Source organism: Brassica rapa, chromosome A07, assembly GCF_000309985.2.
Source record: "Brassica rapa cultivar Chiifu-401-42 chromosome A07, CAAS_Brap_v3.01, whole genome shotgun sequence".
NCBI lineage: Eukaryota > Viridiplantae > Streptophyta > Magnoliopsida > Brassicales > Brassicaceae > Brassica > Brassica rapa.
Genome location: NC_024801.2, coordinates 17447727 through 17461741, shown reverse-complemented (window position 1 = coordinate 17461741; position 14015 = coordinate 17447727). Strand labels below are relative to the sequence as shown.

Here is a 14015-nt window from a genome sequence, read left to right as displayed (position 1 = left end):
TTTCCTAAAACATTACAAATTTTTCGTTTGTAATCAGTTGGATCCATACAATGTTGTATGGTCTGGTTTTATATGTACCACACATTCGATCCCAGTTTTATGAAAATGGGCCTAAGATTGATTATCTTTGACCACGGACAACACAGATAGTAGACGCATTTGAGTGTAAATAGTAACACTTTTTTCAACCAGTCGAGTGGCATGGCTTCACAAACTCACAAGTGAACGGTTCGACCGCTACAACATAGACGTTAACAGTACCAGCAAATCAACATATTACGAAAATTCATTACTACATTTTATTTAAGAGCCGGTTTTTAGTTTTTTTAGTTAAAAGTTAAGAGACGGTATAAACCGATTCTTAATTTTTTTAGTTAAAAGTTAAGAGACGGGTTCTTATATTCCGCTAAGATCATGTTTATCGGTAGTCTTTTATCACAATTTTCTAGAATAAAATTATTAAAATAAATGAAAATTAAGAAAGAGAAAGCTAAAAGGTTCTTAGTTAAGCAATTTAAAAAACGTTTCTAGTTCTGAGATATATATGTGTCATATATTAATTGGTTCTATTCTATAATGAAAAATGAAAAATAAATAAATTTATATAATATTAATTTTTCTTTATTTAAGAACCTCTAACACGTTTTCAGAGATAAACATGCTTTAAAAAAACTCATCCTAAAAATCTTCATTAATCATACTCTGAGTATTTTTGCTTTTTTGTCAGGCTTATGTCAATCGACTCAATTGTAATAAACCAAAAGTGTTTTTAGGAAATTTCCTTCATTTACATTCCTCTCTATTGATTGTTTTTTTTTTTCCTTTGTTATTCCAAGAAGAGTTAGGCTTTTTGGACTTAATCTCTCTCTCTCCAAAACCAATCTTTAGCTGTAAATAGAAACAGTGGCTGAGCTAAGTTTAAGTTTTACATGGGTCAATATTCATTTAATATATAGTTAAAATGATATATGAGAGAGTTGAACTCAAGACATAGGGTCATAAAAGAAGATCTTTACCAACAGACCACAACAATTAGTGTGATATTAGTCTATAAGACCATCTTTGGTGTATTTTCCTATTTTTATCTCTAAAATATATCAATTCTAAAATTGAAATGTGTTTCTTTTCAATGTATTCTTCTATTTTCAGCTCTAAAATAAATATTCTCAAAAATATTTTATTTAAATTTTGAAACAAATATTTTAAATTTATGAAAGTTGATAATTAATCTTATGTATTTTTAACTTTTACAAATTTCATAAGTTATGATTTTGTTTTAAGTAATGTTTTTGTAAAAGACTATTACATAAATACAAGTGTGATTCTATGTTTATAAAAACCGTGTTTCTAAAAACAGTTGTTTTGGTTATAACTATAAAAGTTCTAAAAAGTAGTGAACTATCTTATAAATAAAAAGTATGACTCTTTAATAGAAGAATGTTATTTTTGCTTCCATATTTAGAAGAAAAAATAGTAATTTTTATTTTAAAAGAAAAATAAAAATGGATTGGAACATCTTTTCTTCTACTATAACATTTAGAAGTGGAAATAGCAATTGGTTGTAGATATTCTAAAGTGACTCGGCCACTGAACAGAAACATGTTTAATCTATTTATTTTTTTCACCGAGTTCACTCGACTTAGGAACGAAATAAGGCTGACCCATGTGCTTAACCACTAGGCCACGCACATCGGTGATTTAGGGTATGACTAGCGGTTGCGGTTGAGGGAGTTTGCGGATGCGTGTAGTTGTGATTTCAAGCGGTCTTAAGAGATTTGTACAACTGGTTCTGCGGTTAGAAATTGGTGCGTTTGCGGGATATTTATGACTGGCTAACTACCAAATGCAACAACGGTTAGATAATAAATCAACAATATTTACATTTTATATAATTATAAAAATATTAAAAATAATAATATTATAATAAATATAAAAATTATATTAAAAAAGTTATAGTTTTAAAATTTTAAAAATTATAGAAAATAATTTTTATTTTTAGAATTTTATAATATTAATTAAAATATAATAGATATATTTTAGTATTTAAAATTTTTATTTAATATTTTATTTTTGTATTTATACTTATCTTCCCGCAACCGTAAACGCTAACTGGAACAGCTTTTGAATTTATGAGGTTTAGAACGGTTTAGAACGGTTTTGATGATTGTTGTAAAAAAATAACAACCAACCGCTACAAACCGCAAAAGCTGCGTTTGCCGATGGTATCGAGAAAACCAGTCATATCCTTAATGATTGTTTTTTTTGGCAACTCTAGTTGTATTGATGTTTTTAATATATTTTGTGTATATATAAAAATAACTAGTTTAAAGCAATTTTGATTTATTTGACGGTTGAGATTAAAAAAGAACTTTTTATCAATAGATTAATAGGATAATGCTAAATTAATATCAAACCTTGTATATATTGTGCGGACGTCACGTGACGAAGAGTAACTTCAACGTCATTGGTCTTAAGAAGGAAACAAAAAAATGAACGAAAGTGAAAAACAAATAGGACATAGCAATAACCGAAAGCAGAGAAGGAACATTGAAGTGAACTAATGGAAGATTATGTCTCAAAAATGAAGAACACAAAAATAATAAATGCCACTTTGCTCTTTCTCCATCATACTTCCACCACCCTTCTTGCCTACAAGTTAGGCATTTTCTTCCTTTTTAACTCATTTTCCTTTGTGCACAAAATAAAACTCATATCCTTTTGTCTTTATTATATAAAAATCAATTCCATAACCAACTCAATCTAGACATATTTAACTTAATCATATGTAGAAGCAAGCTTGTGTTATAGTGTGAGAGCACTATTTTAAGCTGACTATATCTCTATATATTTTACAAGTGTTTTCTGGAAATGATATTCCGATCATTTATTATTATTTTATATTTAAATGTGGGTTTAGTGATTGACAAGGACGGCTTAGAGCATGGAGAAAGGGAACATGGACTCTGGGGTTCAAACAGTTTTTAACAAAATTAATATTAAAAAAGGTCTAAATTTTTGAAAAATAATTGGGAATATGAACCCAAAATTTTTAAATTGTCTATAGATACATGTAAAGTTAAATAATTTTTTTTCCCCAAAGGTTCATTAATACCTTAACTCGGCCCTGGTGATTAAGGTTTAGTGGTTAGGAAAGGTTTAGAGTTTTGAATAATTTAGTTATTAATCTTTCAGTTAGTACTATTTTGAAAAAAAATCTCTTTGTATGCTATCTTTGTCATAATTTGTATGCTATCTAAATAATTTGCCTTTTGAAATATAACAAATAGGTGTCGAATACATCGAGAATGAGCTAATTATGTTGTTTGAAAAATTCATCATGGTCGATTATTATTAAGTTAACTTGGAAAGTGAGAAACCCAAGAGGAATGTGGGGGCACAATAAGAAAACAATACAAAAGAGTTAAATACGCATGCAAGCATGCAAATACAAATACAAATTAATGGCTTCAAGAAGTAATTATATGTTTATAATCTCTAAACCCACAACATATAATCTATTGGGGCAGGTTTCACTGAGTTCTTGGGATTGCAATTCCTTTTAGTTTAATATTATAGGAGTAATTTGTTATCACACGTATATAAGTATATACTTCATAGAATGGGGTTAACTGTCCACGGAAAACAACATTTAAATAGCTAACTGAATAATATAGCTATTTAGTTCCATAGTCCATACTATTGAATAAGCTGTGGAGCGTACCATTTCATAACTAAAATCTTCAGTATATTATCGTATTGTGTTATCTATCATTGTATTGGATTATTATTTGTATATTATACAATGCGTGCTCTTTTTGCAGATATATGTGGAGTAGATGCATGGCCGTGAGTTATATATCCCTTATCCACATGAACAAGGATATGTGTAAAACAAAAAAAAAAAGGGTAGGGGAAAGGTATGAAAATACTCTATGTTTGATGCTTAGAACAAAGAGATAGAATAAGGAGTTTGACTACATAGGGAGAGTGAATGAGAGCACGGAGAATAAAAACCATAACTCGATTACTTTGTGTTTCGTATTTCAATCATCAAGCACAGTGCTCCATAACCACAACCAGACATTATCATCACTAAGAGTTTACAATACATATATATATATATGTGTGTGTGTGTGTGTGTGCATATGTTACATATCCGCCCATCACTTGATCAAACTTTCATTTAAATATTAGGGAGATAAAGTAAATTATGTTTGGACCCATCTTTTTGTCCAGAATCCAGATATATGTAGACAAATGATAGTGAAATTCTGATTTCTAATTTCATCTTCAAAAATGAAAATTTTGTTTTGTTTCTTATAAAAGGGAATCAAAAAGTGAAGCAGCTTTATATCTAATCAGTTTATTTAAGAGAAATTCCCTAGGATATCATTTTTTAAATTTTTTTCACAGAAATAACATTTTTTTAGTAACCTCACAAAAATAACCTTCAATGAAGAAAATGACCAAAGTAAGTTTTATTAAAAGGTAAAAATATATTTACCGTAGGATTAACTAATCTAGACTTAAGGTTTAGAGTTAATGGATAGAGTTTTGGGGATAAAGTTTCAAATTTTAAAAAATAAAAAATTAAAATTAAAATTTTCAAGGACTATTTTTATGACAAAAACTTAAAAAATGCTATTTGAAAGAATTGCTCTTTATTTAATCTAAAGATGTTTCCTTTGTCACTTCATTCTTTTTAACACAACAAATTTAGATATCATTATGAGTGTGATTGGTAAACAAGAAAAATAAATGAGAATAAATAAAATAAAGTAAATGAAAAGAAAATATAAAAGGTGGAAAATGACAAAAGCAACAGTAATCAGCGTTAATATATTTTACCTGCCAAACCAAGAGAAAAGTTTAGAGTATTTTTTCCACTTTATCAACAACACCAAGAGTAAAAGTAAAAAAAAATGATTTTTGTCATAATTTAGCAAAAAAAAAAGAAACTGAAAAGAAAAGAAAAATTTATTAATTTTTCATCATATTTTACATTGAGCTTTTTTCGTTAGGTTCTTAGATTTACTTACATTAAGTCTTTGATTTGTCTTATTTTCTTAAACACTAACGATTTCATTAATTCATTCATGGAAATATACAAAGTGAGATACAATGTTAAGATACATATGCCGGTAGATCGTAGACCTCCAGAGACAAAACCCCAAACACATGAAAACTAAAGCTTCAACACAGAGAGACAATGACCAAAGAACCGATCTTTACTAAGCTAGGTAACCAAAAGACCCAACACTCTGAATAGCTTCAACACAAATCAGATAAAATGGAACAATAAAATAAGCTTGAGAAGAGCTAAATCCTCGCTCAATCTACTGACAAAAAGGAAAAAAAAACGAAAACACTATTTACTACTTTCATCGAAAAGCCAAAGAAACCGAAACTGACCAAGTCTTCAAAAGGATATGGACCATGCTCTTCTACATGACCAAAGCAATCAAGAACCAGAACCCATACCTCGTCCATACATTTAGATTAACAGATCACCAAAAAAACTTGAAACCGAGGGTAAGAGGCAATGATGAAACATCCAAAGATCTAGGATGAAGACGAACAAATCACACACCACAAAAGCGAAACCTGCATAATCAAACATCAAAGATCTATAAAAAAGAAAGCCTCGAAAAATCCAAGATTTGGCTTTAATAACTCTTCTTCACGGATCCAAGCTGAACCGAGAAAAACCAAAATGAAAGAGGTCAAAAAATTCAGTAGAACAAAGATCGGTTCGATTATAACTCTAATATAAAAAAGAAATAGAACACCGAGGTTCGAAAGCCATTGAACTGGTCGAAGACATAAAAATGATTTGATCAGCCTTTATTTTCTGATTAAAAAAAGATTATTAAAACTCGTGCTACAGATTTAATGTATCTCTTATATGTACTCCTTTTTGTATTATGTAACTATTTTTATGTTAAACATCTCTCATATGTAATCTTTCATTATTACTATACCAATTTCTTATTTAGTTTATGTTATTTAATACAACTTTCAACCAAAGTTCTCTAAACATCTATACCATTTTGATTTTTTTGGTTCCAGAATCATTGGAGTTAGTTATTAGATATCAAAGATGTTTCATACAGTACTTTTATGTTTAGAAAATAGTCAAAAAAGGAAATGAGGAAAGCTAATAAAACAAAAAAATAAAGGGAAGAGAAAAAACAAATAACGAGAAACAAAAGGAAATGGTCCACGCGTGCCAACATGAATTGTAAGTGCTGGTGGATGCAACGCGCGCGCTTAATTTTCTCACGTGAAAAATTTCCGAAAATACAAAGAAAACTATTTAATAAAAATATTGAAATTTTTCCAAGAATAAATAAATAAGCATGACGAGAAGACGCACTCTGTATTTATAATGCTTCTTCTTTGACATTTGTACGGTGTGTACCACTCTCGTTTATGAAGCAAACCCAAAAACTATTTTTAACTTTCTGTTTTCTTTGGGGCAAATAGATTAGATTTTTCTTTGCTTAATCAATGGAAGTGAACACTGAAACCATGCAAAAGTCAAAGTTTGGAAGAATCTGTGTGTTCTGTGGAAGCAGCCAAGGCAAGAAGAGTAGTTACCAAGATGCTGCTGTGGATTTAGGCAACGAATTGGTATTACATACGTATCTCGATCTATGTTTACTCTTGACAGCTTCCATACTCTGGTTACCAAATGCCCTCTGTTTTGTTCTGTTACAAACAAACACTTAACATGTTATATAACTTACATGTAATTTTTTTTTGTGCGAACTAACCTACAAGTACAAAAACCTTTAAAAGTACTGTTGATATGTGAAACTTGTGTTTCTTTGATAGCTCAGTTTTTCATTTTCATTTTTATTATTTTATCTTTTATGTCTGCATATGTATGATTGTACAAATAGCAGTATCTTTGGTTTTGATTCTTCTTCATAGCTCATTAGTCAATCGTATCTGTAGTAAGAAAAAATGACTGAGAAGATTCATCTCTTCGTTTTGTTTGACTTTGCAGGTTTCAAGGAACATTGATCTAGTGTATGGAGGTGGAAGCATAGGTTTGATGGGTTTGGTTTCACAAGCTGTTCATGACGGTGGCCGTCATGTTATTGGGTAAACTCTTCAACCAGTTACGTAATCAGAGACTTGAGATTAATACATACTAATAAGTGTATTTTTCTCATTTTTGTTCTCATTTTACTGCAGAGTTATTCCCAAGACACTCATGCCTAGAGAGGTATTCTTGCTACCCTGAGAGAAAAAAAACTTAAAACTATTTTAGTTTGGTTCTTGAATCCTCTTTAACTATTATATTTCCTATCCATTAAATCAAACCTTTTTCATATAAAGCAGTAGTTTTGTATGGTTGCCTTAGAAAAAAGTGAGATGGAGAGATTGATTGCTAAGTCTTTTAAGGAATTTTAAAATAATCCCATTTGCTTACATGCCATCATTGCTTCTGTGATAGAACAGTCTAAAGCTACTTTGCTTTCCTTCTTTTAATTTTATTGAAAGTCTCAAGATTATTGGTTAAATGGGGGATTTCTTTTTGGCAGTTGACCGGTGAAACAGTAGGAGAAGTAAGAGCAGTTGCAGATATGCATCAAAGAAAAGCAGAGATGGCTAGACACTCTGATGCTTTTATTGCCTTACCAGGTTAGTATTGAAGTTTAAAAACCTTTCTTGAATCTTGAAGTTGTTCAAAGTCCCATCTGTTTTTGTATCTGTCAGTTCTCCAAACAAGTAATGATTATGTGAGATAAAACTTGTCACAGTCTAGTTACACAGCCTTGTTTAAGGATCTAATAAGCATCTTCTTAGGCTTTGTACTTTGTAATTTCTTAATTGTGCAAAATCAATTAAAAAGAAGAATAATAATGCTGATTAAAAAAAGAGCACCGAAAAGGGTTTTAACTCTTTGACTAGTATATTGCCAAAGAAGATGGAAGAGGAAACATTAGTAAAAACATGTTTTCTTCGTCAAATTCAAGCTGTATACATTCTCTTAAGTTTGAAATTTTAAAAGTATATGATTTTCAGTTTTTATATGGACAATTTTTCTTAAAAAAAATAGATAAAGAAGCCTTGACCCATCCACATCTCGCACTGAAAATAAGACATATCTCTTGCTCCATATAGCTTGTTGGGTAGTGTTACTGTGACCAAAGTTTTAATTTTTTTATTACCTGTTTCATGTATAAAGACAAAACCTAAAACAGTCCTAGAAAAAGCATGTTTTGCCCATACAAGGAGGTCTTGTTCTTCAATAAGACCCTGCTTTTGTGATCATGTCCATATGTAAAACAGAGAGTCAGAGAACAGGATGAGGCATTGAATTTATCAAATAATATAATAGTAATAATAATGTATAGAGATTATAATCTCTTTCTGCTTCTGAATATACAGGTGGGTATGGAACACTTGAAGAACTGTTGGAGGTCATAACATGGGCCCAACTTGGGATACATGACAAACCGGTAAAGATTCAAAATTTTGGTGGATAATTTCAAACCCAAGTCATTAAAAATTAATCTTCATTGTTATGATGCAGGTGGGTTTGCTTAATGTTGATGGATACTACAACTCTTTGCTCTCTTTCATTGACAAAGCTGTTGAGGAAGGATTCATCAGTCCCAATGCACGCCAGATCATAATCTCTGCACCCAGTGCTAAGGAGCTTGTAAAGAAGCTTGAGGTAAAGCAATATGATGGAACCAAAAGAAAGAAACTGGTTTCTGAAGTTTTGAAAACATATAAACTGTGTTGTTATTGTTGTCTGTTTGCAGGAGTATTCACCTTGCCATGAAAGGGTTGCATCTAAGCTTTGCTGGGAGATTGAGCGGATTGGCTACTCCTCTGAAGACTGAGGATCGTTATAATCGTATAACTATAATTATTGAATGTCAGGAGATTTCAAGATAGATCTTACTTTCAGGAAGTAAACAGGTTTTTAAGATCTTAGAAACTTTTGATTAGGAGGTGTAAACTGAAAATTTCCACTTAGGGAGAAAAATATTTTGTGAAAATTTTATTACTTCTCTTTAACTCTGAAATGTTTATGTTTCAATGAATCATGTTCCTCTGTAACTTAACTAATGAAGTTAAATGTTTTTGGCCTTTTTATCTCAAACAAAAGGAATCAAAATATGATCTTTCTATTAAAAGAGAATCAACTTTTGTTGTCTATACAACATCGGACTAAACTAAACTCACACAAGCAGTTGCTGTGTGCAACACAGTAACGACTCTCTAATCTCCTATGCTCTGTGCCATTATATGGTTAGAGATTAATGATTCTTCTTCGTCAGTATCTCCACAATCATAGCAGAACTCTGAAGAACAAGTTGAGTTCTCAGTCTCTAGATTCTTAAGGTTCTGGATAGCATCTTGTACATCAAACAAAAGAGCATCTTTAACTGCTCTCACCGAATCCTTTTTCTGATTATTGATGTTCTCTTTCCTGACCAGTCTAGTAGACTCAGCTTTTCTTTTGGCTTCCCTCATATGCAGTTGATCAATGTAATTGTCATGCAATGCCCCTTGTTTTTCACCTGTTTCAGCACCGGAGGGCTAACGAGCTTTGCTTGATCTTTTGGACTTTCAACGATTCTCGGAAGACTCTGCCCTTCATCCACTGGAGTTGAGAGAAAGTCGGTTGTGGCGCCAGGCTCAAGAACTGAGAAGAGATCAAATCCATATGACTTTCCTTCTCAAGTAAATGTCTGATAGCTTTCTTTGAGAGATTGCCTCTTCGCTGAGTGACGTATCTTATTAGCCTTTGGTGAATTTGGTTTTAGTAGTAGTTTACTTGCAGAGAGTGAAAACTGCGGAAGTGGTGGTAAGTTTGTCTTCTTCCTGGCTCTCTTGATCGAGGAGTGATGAGATCAGAGTTCACCCTATCGAAACATTCTTGAGCAGACTTTCCAGGCACCATCTTAGAAACCTTTCTCCAGAAATGAGGGCTTGGCTTCACTGTCAAATAAGCTCCTCTCCTCACTATCCTTTGCAATTCTCATCCTTTTCCCCTTAGCAGGACAGGACAAAACACTAACTTTTTCTTCTCCATCAACAACATTACAATCTCTAAGCATGTGCTAAGTCTTTGGACGAAGACGACTTCTACTTCTATTCCTAGATGATCGATCTCACACCATCTCCTAAACAATTTTGATTTCCCAGATGAAGCTAATCTCGCACTACCTACATCTACTCAAAACACTGTTACCTGATTCTCTCCCACTAGAAGAAGCTCGACGTTCCACTTCCACAGATCCTCCTCCGCTCGAGAATAATCGAGGAGACCGTTACCCTCGCTGAACGGCGAAGTACCGATGTAGCTGTTTCAGGCAAGACGACGGGGAGTTTCTTTCTCGACATCGCAACGGAACTGGAGCAAGCAGTTACTTGTTCAAATCTATTAACTGCAACTACTGCTTCGGTTCGGTTCAATTTGGAATAGATAGTAACACCTAAAACAAAATCTAACAACCCGAGTTCCAAACCATACCGAACCAAAATATTTCCGGTTCAATTCCTTGGCATTTAAAAAAAAAAAGAATATATAAACGGAATGACAGCTCTAACTAATACGCAGAGGACAGTTCTGAGGCATTCTTGTTGGATTTAGTGTTTTGCTTCTTGGTTTTGATTACAGCAATTTTGATTACAGCAACGGTGAAAGAAGTGTTGTGTTAATGGTGTGTTGAGTGTTTGGTTGGTGTGGTGATGTGGGGTTAGCAGAACAGGTTTAACACCTTTGAGAAGATCCAGGTTCTTGTCGGTTGTCGCTGCCATTTCTGTGTTTTGGAGTTTTTCTCCTGGCCTTAAATAATTGTCTCTTCCAGATTGTCTTCTGCATGTCTTGGTGGCTTCGGTTAGTTGAGAAATTATAAAAAGGTTAAGGGTGTTAGGTTCTCCGATGAAGGATCAGTTGAGAAGGAAGCTTAAATTCTAGGCTTGTGTGTTGCTTCTTGGTTGGTGTATGGTGTTAGACTCTCGAGTTCGTGTTCTGGTTTGATACCGAAAACTGAAGGTTCATGTAATCTTAATCTTGTGCCGTTGTAATGCCATTGCATCGCTGTTTCTTTTTAGTGCAGTTCGCTGCACGTAATCCGGCTCGTCCAAGCCTAGAAATCCTATCTCTAATCTCTTTCTCAAGGAAGATAAAAGATTATTTGTCTTGGGGTTAAATGCAAGAGTGAAGATTTATCTAGTGATCATAGTAGTTTTTGTATGTCACCTGTTGTTTGGGTTTGAGTTTTCCTTTTGTAGGCTATGCTTCTGGAGATGTTAAATTGTTTCCGTCGGATTTAGATTTTCACCCTCGTATATTCTTCAGTTTGATGGATCAAAATCAATTGGTAAAAGAAAAAAAAAAAACTAATATGCATTTATTTGTTTTAGTGAGATTAGGCCCATATATATATTTGGGCTGGGCCGTTACACGAATAATCTACATCATCATATATAAACACTAGGTTCCGCCACAACTATCACTCCTCTCCTTCAAAAAAAAAAAACCCTAAAAGAAATCATTTGACGGCGCCTCTCCACACTCCACAACCATGCCTCCTAAGTTGGACCCGAGCCAGATCGTCGACGTCTACGTCCGTGTAACCGGAGGAGAAGTCGGAGCCGCCAGCTCCCTCGCTCCCAAGATCGGTCCCCTCGGTCTCGCCCCCAAGAAGATCGGAGAAGACATCGCCAAAGAGACCGCCAAGGAGTGGAAAGGGCTCCGCGTCACCGTCAAGCTAACGGTTCAGAATCGTCAGGCTAAGGTCACGGTGGTTCCATCTGCCGCGGCGCTTGTCATCAAGGCCTTGAAGGAGCCGGAGAGGGACCGTAAGAAGGTGAAGAACATCAAGCACAATGGTAACATTTCGTTTGATGATGTGATTGAGATCGCTAGGATCATGAGGCCTAGATCTATTGCTAAGGAGCTGAGTGGGACTGTTAGGGAGATTCTTGGGACTTGTGTCTCTGTTGGGTGCACTGTTGATGGGAAGGACCCTAAGGATCTTCAACAGGAGATTCAAGAGGGTGAGATTGATATTCCTGAGAACTAAGGAATCGAAAAAATGTTGTCTTTTTTTTTTCCTCAATTAGAATGACTCAGTTTTGGATTTGTTGTTGTGTTTTCTTGTTTCTGTTTCAAGAACCATAATGAGTTTATCGATCGCGGTGTCTTGAATGATCAGAATGTGAGGTTGATTTGGTCTTTCTATGCTATTGCTTTGATCTGTTTGGTGGATTATGGTAGTTTGCTTATTGTTGGCTAGAAGTATTGTAGTTTACTGCATAAGGATCATTTCGTAGTTAATCCTAAACTTTCACTTCATGAGTATAATGTTTGGATTCATTTCATAATCATCCTAAACTATCTCGTTGAGCAATTGATATCATCTTCTTTGGTTTTATTGTGAACTGTCTTTGCATCGTGCTTTCATGCAACTCTTCCCTCTTCATTTACATTCTTCAGTATCATTAAGATTAGGAATAACACACACAATACACTGTATCTCTAGTGACTCCTGAAGATTTCATTCTCTCACAATACGAGTATCAATTGGAACTCTTAAGCTAATAGATTGGTAACTCTCTCGTTCGTTCTTCAGATTTCAGTAATTGTTGAAGCTTCTCTTTCTCTCAGAGTCTTAGCTCTTCCTTCCTATCTTCTTCAACGTCATCAGCTGGTGCTACGTACAGCTTATCATTTAGGTTTTCAAGACTTCCGAAACAAAACATAAAACTGGAGAATCACTATTATCTATCTATATAGTAGAACCAACGGATTATTTTGAAGATGACCAACAGATTTAACTCGCAAAATGTTACAACTTGGGTATTTCTCATTTGTTCAAAATCTTAAATGAAACGTACGAGCTTGTGGAATGATTTGTTGCTTCAAGCAATATCTTGTAGCATACTTCGTGGTGTTGAAGTAGATTGATAGTTATAATAGAAGAGAGAAGGCAAAGTTGTAGATTTAAATAGGACCAGAGGTTCCAATTAAATCACCAACCAGTTTTTCATACTTATAATTGGTGGTTCATCAATTATCATCATTGATGACTTTAGACAAAAAACATATTTAGAGGAGAATGGTTTCTCATAGATAGTCGGACATTACAGTATAAATTTTTTGACCTATACCATGTAGCTCCAAATGGACTATTGTTCGAATGCAGATTATAATATTAATTTTGAAACAGATATATATCGAGAGATGTGTTGTCGATCTTGGTATACTTGAGCTGTGCTACACTCTGATAATTTGAGTGACTAATTAAAGGATAAAAATTAAAACAACAGGTACATATACAAAAACAAAATGTGTTTCTATGAAAATGTGTGTTTTATATTTTTTTGCGGAAAAACGCATCTTGCGGTTTTGGCGGGAAAATGTGTTTTTCTGTTTTTGTGAGAAAATGCATTTTTTTGGTTATAGCAGAAAAATGTATATGCAAAAAAATAGAATTTACGGTTTAAAAATAATATTTTGATTTTAAAAGGTCATTTTTGTCATTTATCATTACTGAACTAGATGCATCTGCATCCAGATGCACCATCAAAACTCACCTTCACTTGGATGAGAATTTGAGATGAGTTTTTAAAAATTCAGATGGATGATCCATCTGGATGTAACATTATAATGCATAAAACGAACATCAATTTGCATCTTCATCCAGATGAATCACCTGGGTGAGCAAACGAACAAGGCCTATATTAATTGTTTATTAGGGAAGACAAGCATGCATCCTAACTAACTTTGATTTGATGATTAAAAAATTGAACAGTGGATCTTTTGGTTGGGACCATTCATCTGAGCTGCTACTGCTGCAGTCTACCACCAATTCGTTCTGAGGGCTTCAGGTTCCAAGTCTCTAGGGTCTTTCAGAAATGCAGCAAACGTCTAATAAGCGCTTTCATCCACCAAAACGCATTCTGAAATAAAAAGATGATAACTTCAAATAGTTGTTATCTTTTTTTCTATTACAAATGCATCCAAATCAAATCTC

At 33.4% G+C, this 14015-nt stretch overlaps 2 protein-coding genes and 1 pseudogene across 2 annotated transcripts; 2 read left to right on the top strand and 1 right to left on the bottom strand.

Annotated features, from left to right (window-relative positions):
- Positions 1–193: 193 nt before the first annotated feature.
- On the top strand, positions 194–9113 carry LOC103829930 (cytokinin riboside 5'-monophosphate phosphoribohydrolase LOG4). Its single transcript, XM_009105614.3, has 7 exons — positions 194–6633; positions 7013–7110; positions 7204–7234; positions 7554–7653; positions 8404–8474; positions 8549–8692; positions 8784–9113. Exons 1-7 carry the CDS (start codon positions 6511–6513, stop codon positions 8862–8864), a joined length of 648 nt encoding a protein of 215 aa, XP_009103862.1. The 5' UTR covers positions 194–6510; the 3' UTR covers positions 8865–9113.
- Positions 9114–9133: 20 nt separating this feature from the next.
- Positions 9134–10301, bottom strand: LOC103831375 (annotated as a pseudogene).
- Positions 10302–11479: 1178 nt separating this feature from the next.
- Positions 11480–12250, top strand: LOC103829928 (60S ribosomal protein L12-2). The gene has a single exon (XM_009105613.2). The coding sequence runs from the start codon at positions 11562–11564 to the stop codon at positions 12060–12062; it is 501 nt and encodes a 166-aa protein (XP_009103861.2). The 5' UTR covers positions 11480–11561; the 3' UTR covers positions 12063–12250.
- Positions 12251–14015: the final 1765 nt, after the last annotated feature.